This window comes from Lonchura striata, chromosome 24 (genome assembly GCF_046129695.1).
Source record: "Lonchura striata isolate bLonStr1 chromosome 24, bLonStr1.mat, whole genome shotgun sequence".
NCBI classification, from domain to species: Eukaryota; Metazoa; Chordata; class Aves; order Passeriformes; family Estrildidae; genus Lonchura; species Lonchura striata.
The window spans coordinates 5,207,021-5,233,025 of NC_134626.1; the positions used below are offsets into that span (position 1 = coordinate 5,207,021).

The 26,005-nt window shown below is 43.0% G+C and overlaps 2 protein-coding genes across 2 annotated transcripts in view; one reads left to right on the forward strand and one right to left on the reverse strand.

Moving 5' to 3' along the window:
* Positions 1-3,164: 3,164 nt before the first annotated feature.
* Positions 3,165-10,136, reverse strand: LOC110476776 (arylacetamide deacetylase-like 4). Its single transcript, XM_077788244.1, has 4 exons — positions 9,871-10,136; positions 5,831-6,047; positions 5,029-5,092; positions 3,165-3,936 (listed from the first exon to the last, which is right to left on the reverse strand). Exons 1-4 carry the CDS (start codon positions 10,039-10,041, stop codon positions 3,165-3,167), a joined length of 1,224 nt encoding a protein of 407 aa, XP_077644370.1. The 5' UTR covers positions 10,042-10,136.
* Positions 10,137-18,744: 8,608 nt separating this feature from the next.
* The window catches only part of DHRS3 (dehydrogenase/reductase 3), a 28,467-nt gene continuing 21,206 nt past the window's right edge, over positions 18,745-26,005 (forward strand). The window contains exons 1-2 of the mRNA XM_021542046.3: positions 18,745-18,993; positions 19,375-19,738. Coding sequence (XP_021397721.2) covers positions 19,466-19,738 — 273 coding nt within the window. The 5' untranslated portion in view covers positions 18,745-18,993; positions 19,375-19,465. The remainder of the gene's footprint in view (positions 18,994-19,374; positions 19,739-26,005) is intronic.

Sequence of the window (26,005 nt, forward strand, 5' to 3'; positions counted from 1 at the left end):
GGTGCCAATTCAGCCACACCCTAAATCTTTGTGGTGCCAATTCACCCACAGCTGGTAGGTCTTGACTCATTTGGGCACATTGGCAAGGTCTGGACTTCAAAGCAGCCCCAGGGGCTACACACAAAGACTGGATGTGCTGGAAGCTGTCAAAGAAACAAACTAGTTGGTTCTGAAATAATCATGTGCTTTTTCCTTTGGCCATGCTGTGTAAACTTAGTCTCAGCAATTCACAAGCTTGGGGCTCAGGATGGAGAAAACCATTCCCTACATAATCTTTCAAATAAATGCTCTTTTTAGCCTCTGATAATTTTTTTACCTTGTCTCTGCTCCTGTGAGATAAAACAGGGGATAGACCAGGCCAAAGCCCTGTTTTCTCCTACACCAGGGACTCCCTCTCTTACTAATTTCCAGTGAAAACTTAATGTCTGGGCCTGAAATCTTGTCATTCTTTGTTCTTTTTCTGTGATACGGGTGCACATGCCAGGGGAAAGACTGAGCCAGGTGTAGTAGATGTAAAACATTCCCTGGCAATAGAAGTCACTGTAAATGGAAGCCTGTACTGGGATACTGGGAAACATTCCAGAGAGAGTGTTGTGCAACCCAAGAAGCTCCTTTTGGGTTCTGCAGAGCAGGAGAACCATCTGGTGCTGGAAGCCTGAACTTGAACAGGAGCTGGGCTTGCAGTCCTCGCTCTCTGGCTGCATAATTCCTTAAGGAATGACTTTGGTGTTCATAATTCTGTAGGTGGCACTGACTGTCATTATGTTTCATAGTGATTTTTTTTTTTAATTTGTACATGAAAATGTTATGCTTTGGTGACTCTAAGAAGGTCTTCAAACTTTCTGTCTTAGCAATGCAAGACACAAAGCTGATCTGTAATTAATTAAACTATAGGAAGTTCCATAGAGACAGATAATGTGATTTCTTAAGATTTAGAAAATCTGGGAGTCATGATTAAAAAAGAATACATTATTTCAGCACTTGCTGTTCTCTGCTTACCCATCTGCACTCAATGGTTATAATCCATAATTAAAGAGAACTGCATGTTCAAGAGAACTAATAATGCTGCTGCCATATTATAAAGCTAAATTTGTTATTATTCATAGTAAATTAAAGACCAATGGATAAAGCTCAGGAGTAGACCAGTGTCAAGTTTGGACATTGACCCATAAATGAGGCATAATTCCAGAGACTGATAACGGGGAGAAAACAAGTATTGAGTGGCTGAACTGACAAGAAGTATAATGCTGCACTGAACTGTGTGTAAAATAGCATGAGCTTGTCTGTGACCATCTCATAACTTAAAAAATACAAGGTGGAACTGTACAGACCTCCCTAGTTCTGGAACTTGCCAACATTCTCCAACTTGTCCAATATCATTCAACTTCTTGCAATGCTTTTATAGCAGATACAGACTGTTGGCTCAGCTTTAGCTACTAATGTGTGAGCTGGTAACCCAACCTTTGTCTTCATAATCAAAGCAGATCCTGAAGTCCTCAAAGAAATGAACATTTGGAACTATCACATTAGTTACCCCTGGAAGCACTTCTTTGCTTGAAGAGCAAATTGCCTGCAACAGGAAAAATGAAACAAATAAACTCCCTTTTGTGTCAACAGAGTATGAAGAAATGTAAAATCATTTTGCTGAGAGGGACTGGAGAATGGGAACCTTTGAGCAGTGACTTGTTGCTGCAGAGATGTGAAGCAGCTCACCTGTCAGCAGCGTTCATTAACATGGTGACAACATGGAACATTAATAAGCCCACGGTATTCTTCCTACTCACAGCTTGCCTGGCAGAGAGTAGACATGTACTAACCTCTTTCCACGGATTTTATACAAGCAAGGTGGTTGCACAACAATTAAACATTTTACAATTCCTAGGCATTTTGTGCCAAGCTATTTTGTTATGTATGTATGTTATGTAATGGCAATTATTTTTGGCATCTGTGTTTAGCAAGGGTGGATCTCTCCTAATAAGCAATATGACAATTGCAGCAAGATAACAATTCACCTCAGATGTTTCTTTGGCTTTGGGTATCCATAGAAATTATTTGGCAAGTTCCATGCTACTTACATCCTTTCTCCCCAAAAGCCAGGTAAGCTGAATACAACCAAATGCTGCTTAGAAAGGAACTTTATAGAATATAATTTAGAGGATATTCAGTTATTTTGGAGCAGTTCTCCCTCACTTCATCTCTGTTGCAGTCTCAGGTACCTCCTGGTACCCATCTCATGCACCATATGAACTGTACCAACCTGCCTGTCCCCCATTTCCCTTTAAAATCAGGTCTGTAAGTACACCCAATTCCTTCCTTCAGATTTTAAACATAAATGCAAAGCTCTTGTTTGTCTGTACAGACACTCTGATGGTAATTATTCATCCCTGAAGTAGGGAAGGAATCTCCATGCCCCAGAGGTATTGCCATGCTGATTTTGGGGGCACTAGTGTGTGCACATGGCTAATTATTCACACACTGCATGGGATTTTAACTTACACATTTAGAATACTTTTTTTGTTACTATGAGTTTTTATTCTTTGACATATGAAGACAACAAAAATTTTTACAAAGCAAGAAGAGAGCATTAAAGCAAGCTTACAAAGAACCTCTAAATATCACGTTCCTAAGTAATAGCAAGTAAAAATCAGAATTCAGCAGACCATGCTAATGTCATAAGTTCTTGCCTTGACTCTAATGGCCAGATAGCTTGTAAATACTTAATTGAATCACACTCTATTGTAAATGCAGGCAAACCCAATGGGAAGAAATGACAATGTCTGACTCAATTCAGAAGGCTGAATTATTTCTTTATTATAAATACGCTAAAATACATTAATATACTATATAAAAGGAGGATACTAAAACTACATACTACTTTCTCTAACTCTCACACAACTCGTGACCCTCTCTGGAGAGTCCAGCCCCAGGTGGGTTGGACTGGCCATCAGGCTCAAACAATCCTCACCAGAATCCAACCAAGCACTCACTTTAGGTAAACAATTGTCTAAGCACATTCCACATAGGAAAACAAAGGAGCAGAAATAGAAATTATTTTCTCTTTCATTTCTCTCTGTGCACCTGTATGAAAAATCTTGAGAGGGAGAGAAATGTGCTTGCCACAACACTCTTTCTAAACACCAGTGCACTGTATGCAAGAAAATGATTTAATAGCCTTTTATAAAGTCTATAGCATAGTTCATTATAGTGCTTGATGATGGGAAAGAGAAGATACCATATCCAAAAAATCCCAGTGCACTGTGAAAGCCTTTTTCCACGTGGTGCCACGTCACGCGTACGTTGTTGTCCTCTAAGCGTTTCTTGTACAACAGCCCTTCATCCCTGAGCACATCATGCTCACAGGTGACAATACAGGTGTCAGGGACACCACAAACAACAGCATCCTCTGCCAGCAGCGGGGAGACCCAGGGCTCAAACAGTTCTTGCACTTCTTGGTGGACTCGAGGTGAAAACAAAGCGGGGAGTGGTGGTTTATAGCCCAGTTTAAACGCGTCCGGGATAAGATCTGGATTTATCCATTTCCTATATTTCGAATTTATACTCTCAGGAACATGAGAACCAGCCAGAATTGGTTCCTTCAGGGAGCAATCCTTATTCAGGTATTTGAGAAGAAATCTGACTGTGCGCTCCTGGGTCAGGAAGGCAACAGCAGAATTTTTCTGGTGAGATGGCAGATTGAAGGTCAATGCTTGGAGAAATGGATAGATCAGGACCTGGGCACGAATCTTTGGGATATCTGTCCTGTGCCCTAGCTCTTGGCAAACAGTGGCAGTGAATGTGCCCCCTACACTGTCCCCACAAACAATAATCCGAGCGGGGTCCACCCCGTAGGTCTCTGCAGTTTTCAGGAAGTGCAGGGTAGCAGAGAGACATTCCAGAGTTTGGGCTGGATACTTCTGCTCGGGTGCTAAATGATACCTGAGAAGTAGAAAAGGTGTTACACATTCTGAGTGTCTCATCTGAAATATATCCCATGCAAAAACTCCCCCCAAACCAATATTAATTACGTCATTAATTATATCTCGTTTAAAGTTTTTACATGCTGAAGCATGTGGTAATCACATATCCTCTGAACAGAAAGAGAGACCTCTCCCAGGATTTCCCTGAGAAGCTGTGAGAAGATCAGAAAAAAGAATGATAAGCAATTCTTATCTCCACTTGCTGCACCTGTTGTTGTGCACATGTGCAATGTGTTGTGGAGATTTGTTTACCAAAGGGTGATTTCTTAAGTGGCCACTGGTGATGGTGTTTGGATTTCAATTAACCAGTCTGGTCTGTCTGTATTGGGCTGTTTGCAAGAGCAATGAGTGTTTTCTTAATAGAGTATAGAATAGAATAGTATAATATAATATGGTACAATAAAGTGATTGATCAGCCTTCTCCAATCGTGGAGTCAATGCTAATTATTACCCCTGCTATGACAGAAGCATATCAGAACAACATTTCCTTCCTTTGCTTCTCAAAACCAATTCCTCCAAATTAAAAAAAAAAAAAAATCCTTTAATAACAAACTTCTTCATGGAAGAATTTATTGGAAATTAAGGTTTCTTTATACCATCATGTATTTTCCATAATCAAAACATCTTTGTAGGAAACAGCGGCCCATGCTGGTTTTAAAAAATACTAAATTTTAGACTCATTATTTACTCTTTAAAATCATCCCAGATTATTTTAAATAAAAATATCAAATATTAAAATATGTAATATATTTTAATATAATAAAATTTTAAAATATTAAAATCTGATACTTGGCTTATAATTTCTTATTATCAAAGGTAAGGATTTCTGTGGTAATGGTGATGTACAATGAACAAACCTGTAACTCTAACCCTGGCTCAGGTATTTCCATTGCCATTCCATACACATAACAGCAATGTGGGGAAGACAGCACTAGAGCTCAGTTTCTTTTCTTATATTCAAAGAAATTTAAGTTCAGGGGTGTGTGGGAAGCAGGGGGTAAGCAGCAGAGTTCTCTAATTCTGAGATTAGCACAGGTTGAATTTCACTTACCCAACAGACACAACCACTGAATCAGATTTCCTGGCTATGTACCTGCAGATCCTTTCATAAGTTCCTGAAGCACAAATGTTGTTGATGTAATTAATATCTTAGATAACTTCAGTCAGTATTTTCCCTTATATTTTCATTACATATTACAACACTATCTTGTCAGCTCCTTACTTGTTTAGTGAGTACCCAGATTTTCTTTAGGATAAAAATAATCTAGACTTTTGGTCATCAGGACTTGCTGTGTAATTCATACATTTAGACAGCTCATTGATCTGTGTGTAAAATAAGGAATTATTATGATTATTACTATTAGAGAATGGGCAGTGGTTTTAAACTGAAAGAGGATAGAATTTGTTTCCATGTAAAGAACATATTTTTATTATGAGTGTGGTGAGGCCCAGGCATAGGGTGCCCAGAGAAGCTGTGGCTGTCCCATCCCTGAAAGTGTCCAAGGCCAGGATTGATGGGGCTTGGAGCAACCTGGGATAGTGGAAGGTGTCCCTGCCCATGGCAGGAGGTGGAAGAAGATTTGGGTGGAAGGTCACTTCCACCCAAACCATTTCATGACCTTAATGGTTCTATGATAAAGAGTGCTATATCCTATTAAAAATAATTTAAATACTTTTAAAATAATTTAAGTAAGTGCAGATTAGAGAGTTTAAAAAAATAAAAAGAAACACTGAGTGCTTTCTATCTCCAGTCTCTCAAACTAAGCTTCAGTGACTTCTTAAGGTCAGGAGTTTTTAAAAACAGGGGCAGTTAAAAAAGCTAAATAGTCGCATTTTTTCTTTCAGTTCCTTACTGAAGCTCCCGAAAATGCCACATCCTCCGTGTATGAAGATGACTCCTCTCCGTTTGCTTGCAGATGGTTCCTTTGGGAGGTAAATCCTCACGGGCACCCCATCAAAATGCAAATCCTTAATGAAGAGCTGGGAGTCCCAGCACGCTGGGAGTCCGTCCGTGATCAGCCTGATAAGGGTGTGCTCCTCCACCAGACCCAAGCGGTTTAAATTCTTTGCCTAGATAGATAAAACAGGAAAAATGAGAAATTACTATAGGGAATACAAGTCTTCCCACTTTGTAAAGGCCACAAGCTACTTTCTCCTACACTGTCTTTAGCATAATTGGGTTGGTTATTTGCTGGTTTTTACAATTCCCACAAATAACTGCCTTTGGGATTTTGGTTAAGAACATGAACGTTTACATCTTCATGATTGCAGGAAGAATGTTGTAATACTTGTTCCATTAAATGTTTTATATAAATACCTTCTAGTTCCTGTGATCTGGATTTACCACAAGTAAGAACAGGCATTTGCTCAGGTGTTGAAGCTGGGAGGCCTGAGGCTCCTTTCCTAACGAGCAAAGAGAAAGAGGCATTTCTTGGGGATGGTTCCAATTCTGGGTGTGTTAAATCATGCTCTGGAGGTACCTTCATCTCCAGGATAAACTGTACTTCAGATGCCTCAGTTAAAATATTTAAGGTTAGGTGAGATGAAACTGTTCCTCTCATGACAGGATTATCATACTGGGGAGAAAAAAACCCAGGCCAGTCTGTGGGCAGGACTGGCTGATTTAATGGGTCATCTCCATCACCTCCCTGCCATGGGGCCATGAGCACAAGCTGTAAGAAAACCATTGTGTTTGTGATCATTACTGTGATCACTGCTGGCCCAGGTGAGGAACTGATGCAAATGGTTCTGAATCTTACCTCCTCCTCCATCAGTGAAACCACTGCCTTTTGCAAGACCTCACAGCTACTCATGAATGACCCTGCAGTCAGTTTTTACATCTAATCAGCAAAAAAGAAAATATTCTGAAGAGAAGGAAGGTTTCTTAAATGGCCTTATCCAAGGCTGGTCAACTGCTGATTAAGACAGTGTAAAGATCACACTGAAATCCTCCTTTGAACACATGTTGTAATGGATGTATTTCCTGCTAGAACATTTCCCTTCCTATTACATAGTGACCTAAATGCTGTTCTGGACTACTGCTATTCATTCTTCTGTAATGATCACAGTCATCACAAGCCATTTGCAAATTGTGTTGTTGTCTCTTAGCCACAGAAGTCTCTGTATAAATTCCTTACAAACTGAAGACCAGCTCTGCTTGTGTAAATTGTATTTTTCAACCTGTGTATCACAGATTCCTCCTTCCTAATAATCTAAACCAGTCAGCAACACACAAGTTGGGTGAAGAGCAATAAAAGAAATCACCATGAGGCATAGAAGAGGGAGCAAATCAGTTAGAAATAAAGATGGGGATCCAGAGATTATCCGGAGTTTTTTCATAAGCTCTGCCACCAATGCCAGGAGTGCTTGGGGTAGTTTAAGAGACAAATGGCTAGCCACAGTTACTGCCTTGCATTTGAAAAAGCACATTTTAAGGTATCATGGCAAAGTGGAAAACTACTGTAAAACCCAGTGCAATAGTGGCAGAAACCACAGGGCGAATCTAATCTTCTCCAAACAGCAATTTTCAAAACTCTCGTGACTCTTACATCAGTCCTTCTGTCAGAGTTTAGGTTTTGGAATGTTTGAAGTTGGCAGAGTTGCCATTTAATCTTATTTGAATTTTCTAACATCCTTGAGGTTTCTTAGGGCTTTCAGATGACAGCAATATAAATTATAAACTTGTTATCAAAGCATTCTATCTAAATATGCTCTTTCCTTGCCTTGTCTTAGGAGTTCCTGACATCACAGAGGCATCTCCAAATTCAGGGAAAACACCATCATTAAGGAGAAGAGGGAATTTGGTATGTACTCCATCGAGAAACTTAATAGAAAATACTTCAGAACCTATAGCAATACATTCAAAGCATAAAAGATTTTACTGTTTCTAGACAGATGTGATCAGTGTTAGTAGGTGAAATGCATTGCATAAACCAGGTCCTAAAATGTTAATATGTGTATGAAAAAGAGCATGTCAGCTTTTCTTGTGAAACATGGTCTTCAAAAAACTACTTGCTGGAACACCTAAATTCTGACACAAACTGGCTTTTTATGTGGAAGATCATATGGGGACCAGATTTTTACTTTAAAATAATTACAAAATCACATACCAAAAGCAGCAAAAGTCAATTTGAGCTTCATGGACTTCAGGACTACATCAGAGAGTCTTTCTGCCAGTCACTCTGAAGTGTGCTTTTCCAACCACAATAAAAAGCTTCATATCACACTGCAATATGCAGTTAGTCTGAACAGAGATCTGAGTAGTTTAAAACAAAAGTCAGGAGGTTTCCTCTCATCTCTTCCATTTTACATGGTCACTGATCTCTTCATGACGGGAGATGCGGCAGGAGCATCATTTATTGCACCTTCTGGTTGAAGGTTCACACTCACCTGGTGCTGCAGCTTTTCTAAGACATTGCAAGTAGGAAGAAGAGAGGAAAAGACTGTCTTGTATTGTGGAAAAAGAGGTTTTCCCAGGAGCATACAGTACAGGCACAGGGGTGGCACAGCTCCATGGCACAGGAAGAACAGCATTCATCAGGATGAGCAGGATAAGTTAATTGCACACGTGTCATACACAAAGCATTGTGCACTTGAAAAAAAGCCTGTGAGGGCTGCTCCTTGGAGCAAAAACATAAACCAGGAATGCACCCAAAGTACCAGTAGATGCCTAACAGCTTTGGAAAGAAAAATAGGTGAGTGGATTGATTCAATGCATAGCAAGTGGTGAAATGCATCTTAACAACTATTCAGAACAAGGCTGCTGAAGTTCAGGAAACGTGTTATCAGTGAAGAGAGCATATGCACTTATTCCATAACAGACACTTAAAAGCTGTATAAATGGGTTAAAAGTATCACCTGAAAGAATCTTTTCACCTACCAAATAGCGAAATTAGAGAATTTAACAACATTGTCCTAGTAGTATAATGTTACTGTCATATTAAGTTTATATATAACATAACACAAAGAGCAGTGTGAGATATGCAAAGAGAGCAGCCTCTTTTTTTATGGCAGACAAGGCAGAAAAGTAACACTGGAGAATCAGGGACAACCACTAGATTTGGTTGCTGTGTAAGTTCAAGCAACTCACTGAAGTCTTTAATGGATTGTAATGGCCCAAATCACCTCTCAGGATGAGGGCCCAAGTTCCCATGCTCTTTCTGTATAATTGAGGATTAGAGAATTGAGTTGAGCTTTATACAAACATCAAAGAAACCACTCTGATTTTCCTGCAGGCTGTCTTTTGACATGTTACATGCCAGACTTGACAGGTCTTAGGCTGCTCCTACAGACTCCTATTGCCTACTTTGAGAGCTTTTTGGGCAAAAAGCTGTTTCTTTCTGGAATGGCAAAGCCCACAGCAGTGTGAGTCTGGCTTACAGGTACTTAGAAATAGATGATAACAGGCCTAAACCTGCTTTGGCAGGAGGTTCAATTAGATAACTTCTGGAGGTGTCTTCCAACCTACCTGATTCTATGGTATTTAACTAGGGCTCTGTAATTCACTCACTGCAGAATAAGAACAGAAACAAGGGTAAGAAAATTACTGCAAATAGCTCCGAATTTAGGAAATTGCCTTAGATACATCAAAGTGCATTTAGACATAGCAATTTGGGTTATTATTATTCATATAAATGATGAACAGCCCTCCTGTCATCCACAGGACCAGTCATTTCATTATGAAGATACACAATTGCAGCATAAGAATGGATAGCTCAGTATTGAAAGAACTCACCTCGTCCTGGCTGCTTTATATATGGCAATAGAAACCAAATCAACCTTTGGCCTTTAAATCTGTGTGCTTCCCATTACATGTAGTTGCAGTATTTAGATGGATATCTTCAGACTCAGGTCTTTCCTTTTCTGAAAATCCCAGTATCCCAGATAAACTCACCAGAATTTCTATCAGAGTGTATATATGGTGATAAAGGCGGAGTTTTGCTGGCTGGTCAACATCAGAAGGAATCTCTCCCTTGAAGAAATTATGATCAGTTGCAACTAGAACCAGCAATACAAAAGCAACTAAAATTCCTGCTATTAAAACCAGAATATAATAGGATTCCATTGTTCTTTGGGAATGATTAAGCACTGTTTGATCTGAATCTGTCAGTATTTATATCCTCCAGACTGATTCCTCAGAGAAGTCATTTGCATATCAAATTCCCCCTGCCTTTTCCCTTTAGGCAGGGCTGACAGGTGCTGGGAGCCTGCAAACATCCTGCTGTGACAACTGCACTTGGTATGAGTCAAACTCACACACAGCACAGTCACTTCCAGGAAACACCTTTCTTTTGTGGCCTACAAAATTGCAAATGGGTTTATTTTTTGTCTGCTTTATGGGCCTGAAAAGCTCTCTGGGATGTTTAGGAAGTGTAGCAGTGAGTGTCTCAGAGCCTGTAGAAGAGTGGCCGTGCTGGACTCCAGTCTCCATGGTCAGCAATTGTAGTGGTTCTGCTCTTGGAATAGGTGTGAAGGATGACTCCAAGGCTTTTTGCATAGTGCTGATCTTTCCCTCTGCTCACTTGCTGAGGCAGACAGCTGGCCAGAACAGTTACAACAGGCATTCTGAACTCAGCCTCAAGGGATTTTGCTTTTGGAGATCCACATAGACCTCTCAGTTATTTGCCAGCCTGAGCGTGCAGCAAGGGGCTCTGGGCTCAGCAATGGTGCTGTGCTAGCACAGGGAAACTTCTCCTTGACTTGGAGAATTTTGGTCCTAACCCTCTGTACTGATTCTTTCTAAAGAAAAGATTTTGTTATCTTTACAACTCCATATTTTGCTGTGTTTTCCAAGACGACTCTGTCTTATCCATGGTTGTAATTCAGGTGTGATCAGAGCATATGGTGTCCAAGAGCTTGTGCCAAAGGAGGTGAAGACAGTGCAGGAATGAGTCACCAAGTGTAATTTTGTGTATTTCTGTCCACCATGTGACTGGACAAAATTTATTTGGGTAACATTAAAAAGCAAACAAGCATTAGCTCAGCTTGACATAAGCAATACAACCTCTGCTTATCCTCTGAACACTGAAGCATTTCTTTATCCCCACTCATCTCCCCAATACTGCATTTAAAAACCCTTATAAAAGCTTGTAATCATGGCCATGGAAAGAAATACTCCTTTTTATGAGCCACAGGATTCTGCATTTGGCTAACCAACCTGTAGTGTACTCCCACAGAGAGATCTTCACTGAAAAAAGGTGAGTCCTTTCTAAGTTTTCTTGCACACTTTAAAAAAGCAGACAAAATATATCTGCTTAGAAAAATCCCACTTATACAAAATATGCATCACAGCAAAGAGCAAGGAACTTCATTGTGAAATAGTCAGTGGGGTAAAAAAATATTTTGCTGTGTGCAATGAGTAAACAAGATGAGTCATAAGAGATAAAGCCTGATGATGAGTGACCAGACTGGATTCTTAAAAGAATCAGTCAAATCCTTAACTTCAGTTGGGGGTCAGCAAATACAGAGGACTAAATGATGTGGTTTAAAATTAAGATAGATAAATAGATAAATAGGTATAGATAGATAGATAGATAGATAGATAGATAGATAGATAGATAGATAGATAGATAGATAGATAGAAAGAAAAGGTGGATAATGAAATCCATTTAAATAATAACATGGAATTATCAGCTTAACTCAGCAGGCCTGGACCCTGTTATCACAGTCATTTTCCCAATTCTGATGCAAATGAACTGACTAAGCTGTCAGTGAGGACACCACTGCTGAGATGTAGGACACTTCACTGAGCCCTCCCCAACCCTACTCCATCCAGACTTGTGGGGGTACAGTAACTGGATTGTTTTTTAAAAAACAAAACAACATAAACTAAAGCAAAAATTAAAGCTACTTTTATATTCTGTGAGGTAATATCTAGGTTGGGGTTTATTGATTTTAGTGTAATCTTATTTCCCCACATCAATTCATACACCTGACCTATCCTAGCCTCCCAGTCAAAATTGTTTGCCTTTGACACCGCCATTCTCTTCCTAACATTCCTCTTTTTTTTTTGACATCCTTTGTAAAACTGTCAGGTTTGAAGAAACTTCAGACAGTCAGAGGCCCAGAATTATTTTACCTCAGTACATATTAGTGAACCTCTCCCTCTGAAAAGAAGTTTCAGCTGCATGTAAGGAATTCTTTTAAAATGACATTGTTAGAAGGAATTCAGGGAATATTTTATCCTGAGATTTCCTTTCTAAGCTAGTTCACAAGTTTCCAGTGCAAACTTGTCACAGGCATTAGCTTGCTGTTCAATTTGTGTCAAAATTGATGTCACGTTGGTTTAGTAGTATTTCAGGACTTTTCTCTAATTTTAAGAGCCTCAAAGACATCATTCTTCTGTTTCCCCTGTTCCTTGTATGTCTTAGAAGTTTTGTCAGGACTGAGGAGTTAGTCAGAAGGAATGGGTAAATATTCACTGGCCTAAGAGTGAGTAAAGGCACCGAAGAGAAGGTAAAATGAGTCAGTCAGATTAACAAACATGATCACTCCATTCCTGCTCACATGGGGTATTTTTGCTTTGCTCTCTCTTGAAGCAGCCTCAGATGCTGAGAGATCTGGCTTCTAATCACAGATAGGTGAGGAAAACCAAGCACAGTTACAACAAATGACAAATTCTTACCTAATGAAAATAAGTCATCAAGTGCAAGTACCACATAGGTGAGATTGCATCCCTCTGAATTCTAGAGAGCCCCTGTGAGTACTGTGTAAACTTCTGCTTATAAAGACAATTATTTTTACAGCTGAATCTACAAAGGGATGTTACCTAGAATTTAGAATTACTCAGTAAGACATTTTTATATCTTTACTCGTGACACTGCTTTGTTGTAAGCCCTAAGACATCAAAATGCAGCTTTTTGTAAAAGGCCTGATGCAGTCTTTGCTGTCAGGATGGATGTTAACCAGAAACCCAGTTCCTTTGAGCTTAGTCCATGGCAGAACTTAGAAGGCAACAGTATCAGACTCTTAAGAGCATATAGAAGGACAGTGTGAAATCACAGAACCACTGGGACACATTTCAAATGGAAAATGTGAACACAAGGGAAGAATGAAATCAAGAAGCACAAAAATTTAGCTCTTGATTTATCCAAATCTGACAGCAGTACTTCATCTAACAAAAACCAGATCAGCTTGGCAAAAAGTTTTCCTTTTTTAACGGAGCTTTAAGTTTTATTCTGTGATCGTGATAGATTATCTATGATCAAAAACCCTGCACTGATGTAAAAAAAAATTGTATTACTTGAGATTGCAGTCACACAGCCTTTCTATTGTGGAACTGCTGCTCTGTGTTCCCAGGTTTGTATTGTATATATCTGAGTGGGGTTTTTTAAGTTGAAAACACAGAATTGTTAGCCCAAATGGCTTTCAGACGTGCCTCAAGCACAGTTTTAATTTCCAGCTCATTTTCCTTTCAAAAGTTCTTGCACTTTAGCAACCCCATTTGTACAAACAGCCTTCCAAGGCTGGTAGAAACTTGGCTGCAAAGGCTCTATAAGCACAGTTCTGCCTATAAATACAGATGTAACATGAACTATGAGCATTCAGACACTGTCTGAGCCTCTTCACAAATCCAGGTAACATCTTTCTGCAAAAAATGGAGCTTTGTCTTGTAAGTGATGTGTAGAGAGAGTGTATCAACTTGTTTTGGAGGTAAATGTGCTTTTCACTGCTGTTTTTTCCTTCAAGCCACCACAAGTCAGAAAAAATCAGTTTCTATGGCTTTTATTGAGAATGAGTAAATCTAAATTAAGTACAGTCCAAAAGCTACACAAACTGAGAAATCTAAACCAACAAATGGAGGCCAAAACTGGCTTGAACTACCACTGAAATACATTACATAGAATCACAGAATATCCCAAGTTGGAACACATCCACAAGGATCATCGAAGTTCAACTCCTGGCCCTGCATGGGACCACCCCAATGATCCCACTGTGTGCCAGACACCCTGACTGCTTCTTGCCCTTGTAAACTGGAATAAACAGTTACAAGTGCCATGAAAATGGCTTTAAAAACATTGTTGTGTTGGTTGTTTTTTCAGTTTATACTTTGTTGTGAGAGTCTGTGTAGGAAAACAAATGCTGAAAATGCAAAGTGAATTGTGAAGATGATGCAATTTCACAGAATTAAGAGGCCTGCCTATGGAATGTTTCAGGGCACTGGTTTAGGACTTCTGAGTGGAAACATGGATGGGATTCACTTTGGGACAACTTGGGAGTGATAATTAGAGAGAACAGCTGTGATATGTGCTGAGTGTCCCTTTGTACCAGCAGTATTGAAAACACCTTTAATAGTCAGCCCTATATGAAAGTGTAGTTTCGGGAGTCCCACTGACAGAGATGGACTTTGTGAGTAAAAGTTCATGATGGTTTTCTAAAGGTGACATTTTGCAAAAAGACCTCTTGCCAAGAAAGAGTGCAGTACAAAAATCAGGTTGCTGTACAAAAATCAGGTGAAATTCTGGAATATTCCCTTTTTTTTTTTTTTCCCTTTTCAGAGCAGAACTGCAATTAAAAAGGACAAAACCTCTACAGTTCTAATGCTCTCACATATAGTATGTGTAGTATTTAAAACTATTTGACTTTTTGGTTGAATTACATGAATTTTAAAATAACTTGCATATAGTTTTTATTTACTACATGCAAGATGTGCCAACTTCAGTTTTACTCTAAATCTGCTTTTGCTTCTTGTTTTTGTAGGTTTGTACAATGTAGCAGCTAATAGTTTTCACTGCTTCAAGGTAAATCTAAGCAGTAAAGAAGTAAAATAGTTCATACTTCAATGAAATTTGAAGAGCAGGTTAGGAAAATGTTATATAGCTAGAATTGGTTTTAACTCCCAATCCAAATTTGGTAGCAACTTTGTACATAGATCAAAATCAAAATGAGTAAAAAAATCTCTTCAAACACATACTTAGATTATTATTCAAGCTGGAAATAGACACATGAAATAAATGCTCACAAGATTATTCCATTCCCCTGGTTTCAAAGGACCTGTATATGTTTTGCATTAGTAATTAATTTTCTTTTAAATCTAAACAAGTTAACTCTGCAATACTGTTGAGTTTTCTGTTTTAAATGTGTCTGTGGTGCTTTAAGCACAAAGAGACTGAACTCAGAAATAAAAAAACTAAATATACTGTGATGGAGTTCATATCCTTTCATTTTCAACATTTATTTCCGTACCAGAAAGTTGTTATATTTGTTCCCAGTCCAGACACTGAGTCATTCCTGTCTAAGCCAGACACTGCATTCTCTGGGTAATTTCTCTCTCCCCTCCAGAGCTGTTGGACTGAGAGGAAAATTGTAATGCCAGGTGCCTCCCCGAGCTGCATTTCTAGAGAAATTACTGTAAAAACACAGCAAGGTGCTAAATGCTGCCAGCAGGCCATGGAAATTCTCTGCTGGTTTCAGATGCAGAGGAGTTGGGGAACACTCACTGATTCTGATAATGTGTACAGACAGTTTCCAGTTAGGATGCTTCATCTTCTCCTCAAAACCCTCTCTCCTGACACTATGATTATGCAGTGATGGCTTATTTCATATGAGGTAACCTGCCAGTTAAAGGTAAAAACTGGGCAAGTTTCTCTTCTCAATTTTATTTCCTTTTTCCCTTCCCTTAAAACTTTTGTGGAACTTTTAACAGAGCGGAAATTCAAGGATTTAGGTATTTTTCATATTTTTTATTTTAAAAATCTATGTGTTATATAGCTATTAAATGTGGGGGGGGGCACCAGAAACTTGGCTGCCCTGCTTTTTCCCAACAAAAAACCCTCGACACTCTGTTCCCACATGGCCACTTTGAACGCCTGCTTTCAAAAATACCTGTTTGATTCCAAAGAAGAAAAGTGAGTTTATTTTTAAAGGGATTGGGCATCCAAACTCGCCTCTCTCTTTCACAGATGCTTAAGTTTAAACGTGCACTGAGGTGGTATTTATTAACTAGAGATGTGAAGAAGTTTGAGCATGTTTTTAAGCGTAGTTTTCCCTTAATTCCAGTGTTTACCTCTAGATGGCTTCCCAGGATTGCACATCCAGCTCCAGACCTGCGTGACCTTGTGGACTGGATTCTCGTTGATGAATCTCAGTGATACCTGCAGATATAAACCCCAATTTCTTGCCAGCCCAGCTGTGAAGACAACACAGTGAGATTTGACATCCTTGAGATCTTTTGATATCCTCAAAGCTTGGCATTTTAGGTTAATTCTGATTGCTGCCACAGCTCCTGCTGGGCATGAAGAAAAAAGCCTTCTCAGAAAAGGTTAATCTGTGTAACTGAAATTTTAATTTACCTGTCTAATGCTTGACAGTGCAAACAGTCAGGGACCCGGGGGAGCTGCTGTAATACACTCTGCCCTCTCCCCTGTTACAGCAGAGTTTGAAGTATGAAGAGAGTATGAAGTATATCACTGGACAAAAAAAATTTGTCTTGGAGTGAAGAAATTTTGTCTTGGAAGTCTTTTTTGAAGGGTGAGTCTCCCGCTGTCATTCACAGCCTGCCTTTTTCAGTGCCCACTGCTAAATATCCAGTTTTCAGCGACGCATGGAAAATCCATAAGGTATTGTGTTATCCACAAAAACACTGCCCCAGCAGTAGTAGATATTGATGATTATCAGCTAGGCTGGGTTCAGCAGGTAATTTAGGGCTGCAAGCAGCTTTGCCCTTGCACACACCAGCTGGTTTGGGGCGAGCAGCTCCCTGTGGCACAGATGGCTGCCTTGAACTCAGCCTGAGGCCTGGTTCTTCCTGCACCCGCTGGTCCCCGGGCTCGGGTGAGAGCAGGGGTGGTGCAGGTGAGGGGGAGCAGGGGCTGCTGACACCCAGAGCACTTCGGGTCCTGCAGAGAGCCCAGCGTGCCATGGGCCCAGCGTGGCATGTGTGAGGGAGCCCAGGGCAACACGGAGCAAGCCCAGCATGGCATGAGCCCAGCGTGCCATGTGTGAGGGAGCCCAGGGCAACACGGAGCAAGCCCAGCATGGCATGAGCCCAGCGTGGCATGTGTGAGGGAGCCCAGGGCAATATGGAGCAAGCCCAGCGTGGCATGAGCCCAGCGTGGCATGTGTGAGGGAGCCCAGGGCAACACGGAGCAAGCCCAGCGTGGCATGAGCCCAGCGTGGCATGAGCCCAGCGTGCCATGTGTGAGGGAGCCCAGGGCAACACGGAGCAAGCCCAGCATGGCATGGGCCCAGCATGGCATGTGTGAAAGAGCCCAGGGCAACATGGAGCAAGCCCAGCATGGCATGAGCCCAGCATGGCATGTGTGAGGGAGCCCAGGGCAACACGGAGCAAGCCCAGCATGGCATGAGCCCAGCATGGCATGTGTGAGGGAGCCCAGGGCAACACGGAGCAAGCCCAGCATGGCATGAGCCCAGCGTGGCATGAGCCCAGCACGCCCGCAGCAAGCCCAGCGTGCCTCCAGCTGGCCCTGTGTGCCTCCAGCTGGTCCTGTGTGCCCACGGTTTGCCCCCCAGGCCCACAGCAGGCCCAGGGCACCTGCAGGATGCCCAGGTTACCCACAGCAGACCCAGCGAACCTGCAGCAAACCCAGCGTGCCCACAGCAAGCCCAGGGTCTCAGCGGGTGGCCCAGGGTGCCCACAGCTGGCCCAGGGTGCTTGCACCAAGTCCAGCATGCCCACAGCAAGCCCACGGTGCCCGCAGCTGGCCCAAGGTGCCCATGTCAAGTCCAGCGTGCCCACAGCAAGCCCAGGCTGCCCACAGCTGGACCGGGGTGCCTGCAGGTGGCCCAGCACGTCCGCAGGTGGCCCAGCATGACCCCAGGTAGCCCAGCACGGCCCCAGGTAGCCCAGGATGCCCCCAAGTTGCCCAGCTGGCCCGAGGTAACGCCGCTGGCCCCCAGGTAGCCCAGCACGGCCCCAGGTAGCCCCGCTGCCCACAGGTTGCCCTGCTGGCCCCAAGTCTCCCAGGATGCCCCCAGGTTGCCCAGCTAGCCACAGGTAGCCCCACTGGCCCGAGGTAGCCCCACTGGCCGCAGGTAGCCCAGTACGGCCCCAGGTAGCCCAGTACAGCCCCAGGTAGCCCTGCCGGCCCCAGGTAGCCCAGTACAGCCCCAGGTAGCCCAGCCAGTACAGCCCCAGGTAGCCCAGTACAGCCCCAGGTAGCCCAGCACGGTCCCAGGTAGCCCCGCTGACCCCGGTAGCCCAGTACGGCCCCAGGTAGCCCAGCACGGTCCCAGGTAGCCCCGCTGGCCCCGGTAGCCCAGTACAGCCCCAGGTAGCCCAGTACAGCCCCAGGTAGCCCAGTACAGCCCCAGGTAGCCCCGCCGGCCACAGGTAGCCCAGTACAGCCCCAGGTAGCCCAGCACGGCCCCAGGTAGCCCCGCTGGCCCCAGGTAGCCCAGTACAGCCCCAGGTAGCCCCGCTGGCCCCAGGTAGCCCCGCTGGCCCCAGGTAGCCTCGCTGGCCCCAGGTAGCCCCGCTGGCCCCAGGTAGCCTCGCTGGCCCCAGGTAGCCCAGCCGGCCCCAGGTAGCCCAGTACGGCCCCAGGTAGCCCCGCTGGCCCCAGGTAGCCCAGTACAGCCCCAGGTAGCCCAGCACGGCCCCAGGTAGCCCCGCTGGCCCCAGGTAGCCCCGCTGGCCCCGGTAGCCCCGCTGGCCCCGGTAGCCCTGCTGGCCCCCCGGCCCCTCCAGCCCCGCCGCCGAGCCGCGCTCGCAGCCGGAGCGGCGGCGGGGGAGGGCAGAGCCGCAGCCACTCCCAGGAACAGAAGTGCAATCGCCCCGACACTCGGACTGTCAATCAGCATTAATGGGGTATAAAAGCTCCCCAGCGCCGCGGCCCCGAGCGGCACAGACGGCAATAGGCAGCGGCGGCGGCGCTGGAGCGGGGCACGGCGCGATTCCTGCGCTGTGACCACGGGAAAAGCCGGGAGAGGGGGCACGGACAGCCAGGGACCGCCTCGACCTTTGCGACCGGCTCAGGACAGAACGTCTGCAGATATTTATAGATGCTGAAACAAAAACAACAGCCTCACCCTGAATAGAGCCTTTCTTAAAAAGAAGGTCCTGGCAATTCTGTCTTATTTAAGCAATTTCCTGAGTCTAAGAATAGAAATGAGCTGCCTGGAAGGCACTGCAGGCTGAAATTTGGAGACATAGGCTGCTTTATTTTATTTTTCTAAATATAAAAACCTCTCGTTTGGATATTGGATTTTTATGTGGGTCTTTGCAGCGGAAGGATGTATTACTTTTAATTCTACTCTTTATTTTTTTTCCCTCTCCCTTAATTAAAAAAAAAAAAAATCTTTCCAGTTAAAAAGCAAGGAAGCTGTTTTACCTGCGTTTGACAATCCCAGAGGACACGGATCAAGAACCAGGGGAGTGACTTGGTCTTCTGCACTACTTTTGTCCTACCCCCATTTTTTTTTTTTTTTTTTTTTTTAGGGGGAGGGAAGGATTTTTCCAGTCCGAGAGAGAAGCTCTTGCCCCCAAGTTTTGGAAGGGGGTTGAAGACTTGTCACCCATCCGGGGGTGCATGAAGGGCATTGTTTTTCTTTCCCTGCCACCGTGGTTTTGTGGAGCTTTGGAAGGGAACTTTGCCTGGGAGAAGAGGATGCTGTGGAAGCGGCTGGGCGCCCTGCTGCTGTTCCCGGTGCAGGTGGTGTACCTGGTGGTGAAAGCCGCCGTGTGCCTGCTGCTGCCGCCCAAGCTGCGGGACCTGTCCCGGGAGAACGTGCTGGTGACCGGCGGGGGCCGCGGCATCGGCCGGCACCTGGCCCGGGAGTTCGCCAGGAGGGGAGCCAGGAAGGTGAGCAGGGATGGAGGGAGCGGGAGCGCCCACCTGCTGCCCCACCTCTGGGTGGATGGCTCGGAAAAGGTGCGAGAAGCGCTCCTCTTGCACAACCGAGTCGTGACATGGTTACATCTCAGAAGTTGTCCTCTCCTCCTTCCCCGCGTCCTGCCTTTCCCCATCCATCCGTGAAAACTGTGGGACAGATCCCCCTCGTGAATCCCCCTGTGCTGACAACAGAGAGGTTTTTGCCTCAGCCCAGGTTTGCTGTGGCTGGGGAAGGAGAGCTGAGCGAATGCTCACCACTGCTCACTTCCATTGTAGCTTCCTGGCATGGGGGTGGCGGGCAGGGAGCCCTCATCTATCAGGGTCATTTCCAGGGTGTCACCCCTGAGGAGAGGGGCAGGTGGCTCTGGGACAGTGGGGAGAAGTGTTCCCTTTCACCCTGCTGGGTTTCCATTCCTGAAATTAATTTCTTGGGCTTCTCAAGTGCCTTGTATTTCACTTTTGGACAGCCCAGAGCTGTTCAAGGGGGAAATGAATGAGAACCTGGCAAGAAGAGCACAGCTTGAGTGGAAGCTGTGGGATTATGTGCACATTTCCTTTAGGAGAGAGGCTGAGAGTGGCCGGTCTGCACAGCAGCCCAGAAGTGCCAGTGGACTGGTGGGTCCATTCTCTTGCTCAGGAACTGGTGATTTACCTTAAAACATCCTGGTTTTGTAAACCCAGGTGTGTTCCTATGTGTGACTCAGTCAGGGAAACAGAAACACACATCCCTGAAATGAGTCTTAGGATGGAAAGTTTCTTCTCCCCTGTTATTGGTAATTAAGGGGAGGACTGGTGAAATTAGACAGCTGCATAAATACTTCTCTGTGTGAGAGGATGAATGAGAATAAACAGAGAAGAAAGAAGAGGAAAAATACAGAATGAGAGGCTATTTAAAGAAAAAAAAAAATTTGATTTAGTTCAGGATAGGGTTTTATCACTTCCTTACACATGCATTACAGTTTTCTCTGTGTGGTACAGAGCTATTCTGGCATGTAACTCTGAGGTGTAAAATATGTCAGCGTTGAACTTTGATGTTTGTCTGTGTTTGTGTTTAAACATCATGTTGAGATTTACACATTCTGGGAGTCAGAGCAAACAAGTTGATTGACCTTTGGACCCAAGAAATTTGCTGAAGGTGTATTTATATTATCTGTTGGAATACCACGCTTCATTATTTATTTATTTAGAGCGGCTGGTTGCTATGCTGAGTGCTGGCATTAAAATGCTACCATTTCTACAGCACATTTAAGAGCTGTTTTGCTGCAGCTGAGCTGGGAGCTGAACAATGGCCCTGAGGAGCCAGGGGACAGGGGCCAAAAGGAGACAGGGCTGTTAGAGAGAGAGCTGAGGGTGGAATTACTGTAAACAGACACAGACTGTATTCTGTCTGTATGTCCTATCTGCAACATCTCTATGCATTGTACAAGGAAAGAATACAGAATACATGAGAATAATTACTGGGAACCTTTGTACTCGTCTCCTATGATGTTCTGAAATGCTCTGTGTTGCTAGTTATTGGTTAGAACTTTGGGGTGTTTTGCCTTTTGGGATGCTTTCATGTGCATCATCAAGGTGTTTAAGTCTTTGCATTGACTCAATTTAAGTTAGATGTTCTTTTCAGTTATATCATGGTGTCCAGTGAGTCACATTTGGCACTCAGCAAGTTCTGATCCCCCCGGTAGTGGCACTGCCTGCCAACCTGTGGTGAAAGCACCAAAGTTGGCTTCATCTCCTTAGTAGTTTTAATGCCAATTTTACCTGCGTGTGGTAGTTTCCATTCCCTTTGCTGTGAGATTTCATTTCTTTCCTGCTTCTGTGCTCCACCCTAAATTTGTGGATTTTGTGCAGCACCATGTACCATGCGCTGCCTTCTGCTTGGCACTCCAATTTTACACTTTGACAATCAAAAAGAAATGAAAAAAGCCTTGGAGTGTCTAGCAAGTCATCTTTTGATAAGGCTTGTGAAAGCTGGCTGTTTTTCTCTTTTTACACTGTTAACTGCCTTACAGTAATATGCAAAGCTTGAATTATTGATCATAATTAATAACTTAGAACACATTCTGATTATCCGATGGTGTAGCCACCATATTCCAAGTTTAGAAAAAGAATTCCAGCAAAGGCCTGGGATTCTGGGGCCAAGGCCAGGCTGCCATGGAGGTGTTGGCAGCAGTGCCATGGGTTCAGGCCCTGGTGGAGGGTGTGCAGTGTGTCCTGACCAAGTGCTCCCAGCGCCTGCGCACACAGACATAGTGGCGGGGTTTTGGAGGTAGGCGGCGATATATAACCATATTTTTGAGATTAGAATCTTCAGAAAGATAAGTTAGTTGGGACTGTGAGGATGTGAAACTTCTCTGGTAATTAGACTGGATGGGATTTCGTCTTGCACTCAGTTTGAGGCTGGTTTTGTTGCTTACGAGTGAGATGTATTGGAGCCGTTTTCAAGCAAGGTGGCAAATGTTGTATTTCACAAGATTGAGTTGTCACATCTGCAACTTCTCTACTGTAACATTTGAAGCTGTGAAGATGACAAGAAATAAATCCCAAAAGGGTTTATGCAAATGGAAATACAATGTCTTGTGCTTGATTGATGAGCATGGAGATGAAAATTCTCAATCTAATGGAATGGAAGTCTCTTGGGCATGATCTTGTAAATTCATCCTGATTGCCATTCTTTGCCCCCATTGCTCTGCCATTGTGCCTTAAATGTGACTTAAAAATATGTCTAGGTGACATTTCCTTCTCAAGTGATGTTTCTTTTCTCAAAGTTGTTTGTTGATCTCTGAAGAAATAGTCAATAAGGGCACAAAGCTGTGCCAGTTCTATTTGCAGTTTCAGAAGTATATTTTTTTTTTTTTCAATTAAGACTGCCAGCAATTTTTAGGCAATGAGAGACTTTAATCATCAGATCATCCCTGTTCAAGTGTGCACTGGGAGGTCAGAGGATCCATACTCGGTTTGTAATTTCAAGTAGTTGTCAAGAACTGATCATCCCTGTTCAAGTGTGCACTGGGAGGTCAGAGGATCCATACTCGGTTTGTAATTTCAAGTAGTTGTCAAGAACTACTTAGTCCTGGGAGGCGCTGTGTATTGAAATGCTTCCTGGAGCACTTCTGGAAAAAGCCAAGAGCATGTGAATGAGCTGTGTGCAGGGATGAAGTGGTTACAGATGATCCAGGACATGTTAGTGTTATTATGAGGGATGAACAGCACTGACTTTTCTCCGGAAGCGTTCAAGTGTTGCAATCCAACTTCCCAGAGATGTGTCCAGATTCATAAGTGCCGGCTGAAAAGCTACTTTGCTGTGGCTGAATCACTGGAGAAATTAACTTTCTGCTTTCAGTCCCTTCTTGGCTGCTTGCAAAATTCAAAATCCTCACTTTTACTTGCTTTAACTTTGAGTATTTGACTGTACCTTAAAAGTATTTGGTCAGTGAAGCATCACCTCTGCCTCAGTCTCACACACTGGTAGCTCTGTCAAGGCTCAGAGCTGTTGCTACTCTGGTGAGCCAAAATGGCAGAGAATGGCTGTGTTAATGAAATGGGAGAAGGAGAGACTTTTATGAGTTTATGATTTAATGCCTATGAAATAAAAATCCACTTCCAAAGCCTAACAGTGTTTTGCAAAGACTGCACTGTATAATCCAGTTAATATTGGAAAGACTGGCCCCTTTGAACAGCATTTCTTGTGTTGGAGAACAGCCCTCAGCAGATGTGAGCAGTCAGGGGGTGCAGGGGCTGAATGGGTTCATTCACTGCTCAGTAGAGTGGGAAACTGTGCCTGGTTTCCTCAAAGCCATTTGCTTTTCCTACACAAGGTTCAGTATAGTGCCTTTGCCAGCAAGTTTCAGTCCTGGTTTTGATAGTCTCTAGTGAAGAAGTTTTGATTCCTATGTCTTGATCTTTGTTAGGTTTTCTTTTAGAAAACTTTGATCTCTAAAAATTTTCCTTGTCATTTTAATTTAGTTTGTTCACAGATTATCTATTTTGAGGTATGATTGAACAGGAAAGGGATGCTTGGTTCTTAGGCGTTCTGCATTGTTAAATGTCAACAAAACCTAATAAAAGTAACTGAAAAAGATGTTAATAATAGGACTGAAACAAATTCCCCAGCTCTAGTATGTAATGTAGTATTCTTGTTTATCTGACAGTTACTTTGGAAGAGTTTCAAGGACCTTTCCAGAAAAACCCAACAGCCCTGAAATCTCAACTGTTCTTTCCATCGGTATTTTCACAGCATTTTTCTAAGTCAGACCTCAGTGTCTATATTTTGGAAGATTTCTTCTTGTTTGGTTGTGCTGTCCCCTTTCAGTTCGGAGACAGTTGGGATGGGAAGAAGTTGAGGGAGGAAGCAGCACCAAGGAAGGGATGGATGAGAACTCTGCAAGCCCACACTGCTGCTGGAACCTGGAGTTTCCCTCAGCGTTTCTCCAACAGAACTGAAAACCTCAGAGGAATTACAAGTGCTTGAAAGCCTTGTAAAATTGGGGTTTAGCTGAATAAGATTTGAGGCTATTTTGTGTTTAAGCTGAGAGTATTGGAGAGAGGTTATGTAAAGAAAATGGTATCAGGTCTTAGAATTTAGCCGGGTATTCCCAGTAATGGAAAATTTGGCAAGTTTTGAGATGAGTTTATCAATGGCATGCTCCTCCCACACAAATTGCATCTGTAGGTGTATGAATATTTCACTTTGGTCTTTATGAATCACATTAACATATTAGTTCACAGATTTCACAGAATACTCTGAGCTGGAAGAGACCTCACAAGGACTATCGAGTGCAACTCTTAAGTGAATGGCCCATATATTATTGTCCTGATTTGAATTAATTAGTATATACCTTCTAAAAGCTTCTTTATAACACATACCAGTGCTGTATGATCAAGGATTAACTGCACTGTGACTAGAGCTGGATATTAAATTAAAACAAATCTCCAGAAGTGAGGGCAGAAGAAGAACAGCCACTGCTGCTGTTTAAGAGCTGTGACTTTTTTTGAGGTGCAGGACAAAAGCTATGAGTGTCTCCCATGGATTCAGTAAGAGTTCGTATTCCAAAATGTCCTAAAATATCAGTCACTCTCAAACATTGATCTCTGGTTGCACTTTCAGAGCCTGTAGAAGAGCTTTGCTGAACTGCATTGGAGGGTGTCTCTTGCCTGGCATCAAATTCCTGGTGCACTGGAATGGGAATATGCCCCAGACTTCATCCAGATGTGTTCCAAACCCAGAACCTTTTCTTTTGTAATGTACAAATGGGAAAGCACGAGATCCCTGCAGGAACCCTAGGAAGCCCTTCAGCTTCTGTCAGCTTTCAAATCCCATGTGCTGGGCCAGTTGTCAAGGAGACACTTTTGTTCTGCAAGTAATAACTGATTTCTGACACATTCATTCCTCCTCGGCTCAGAACATGACTAGACCTGATCTGGCCACCCCAGAGAATATTAGCCCTGATAGAAGGAAAAGAGCTGGTTTAAAATGACATGCTTTCAGACCTGAGAGGACCTGATTTTCCTCAGAATCTGATTAATCACCATGTACTTGTTTTTAACAGGCATCATGTTAACGTAATGAAATCAGAAAGCATTTAAAATTAGCTTCATAAAAGAAATGGACACAGTTCTGATGTACATTACCCAGTGCAATATTCCAGTGTGGTGCACTACATTTGAGGTGGCCTGGTTTTAAAAGACTCAGTGTAAAATTTTTATATATATATTTTGATTTCTGGGCTAAGAAGCTGTTGCCAGGTTAGCATCTGTCCCCCTTCTGAATGCTTTTCCTGCCCTGTGGTGGTACCACAATGACACACAGCCCATGTGTCTAATGGATTTCTGTGCAGTCTTTCTGAAATGCAAAGAAATAAGTGACCATTTGGAAAAGGCAATCTGACATTGTGTGAAAAGGATAATGTAATCTAAAAGGAAAGTGCACGTTTTCTATGCTGTAGATATTTCAGTGTAATGAGAATAGTTACCTGTAGTGCAAATATGAGGTTGTAAGTGATTAATCTCTGCTGTTGTGTGTGTGGTTGGAAAGAAACCACCATAGGAATGCAGCAGCTTCAGGGATATGTTAAATGGTGGTTACTTTAATCTTCCTTACATTTAAGCAGTTAATCTTACAGTGAACTAGTAGAGCGTGTCACAACTTATCAGCAACCAGAAGTACATGAGAGGAGCTGGGGAGTGAATGTTTTTCCATGTCATCCGAAATAATACATTAAATTGAAATTTTTGGTAAAC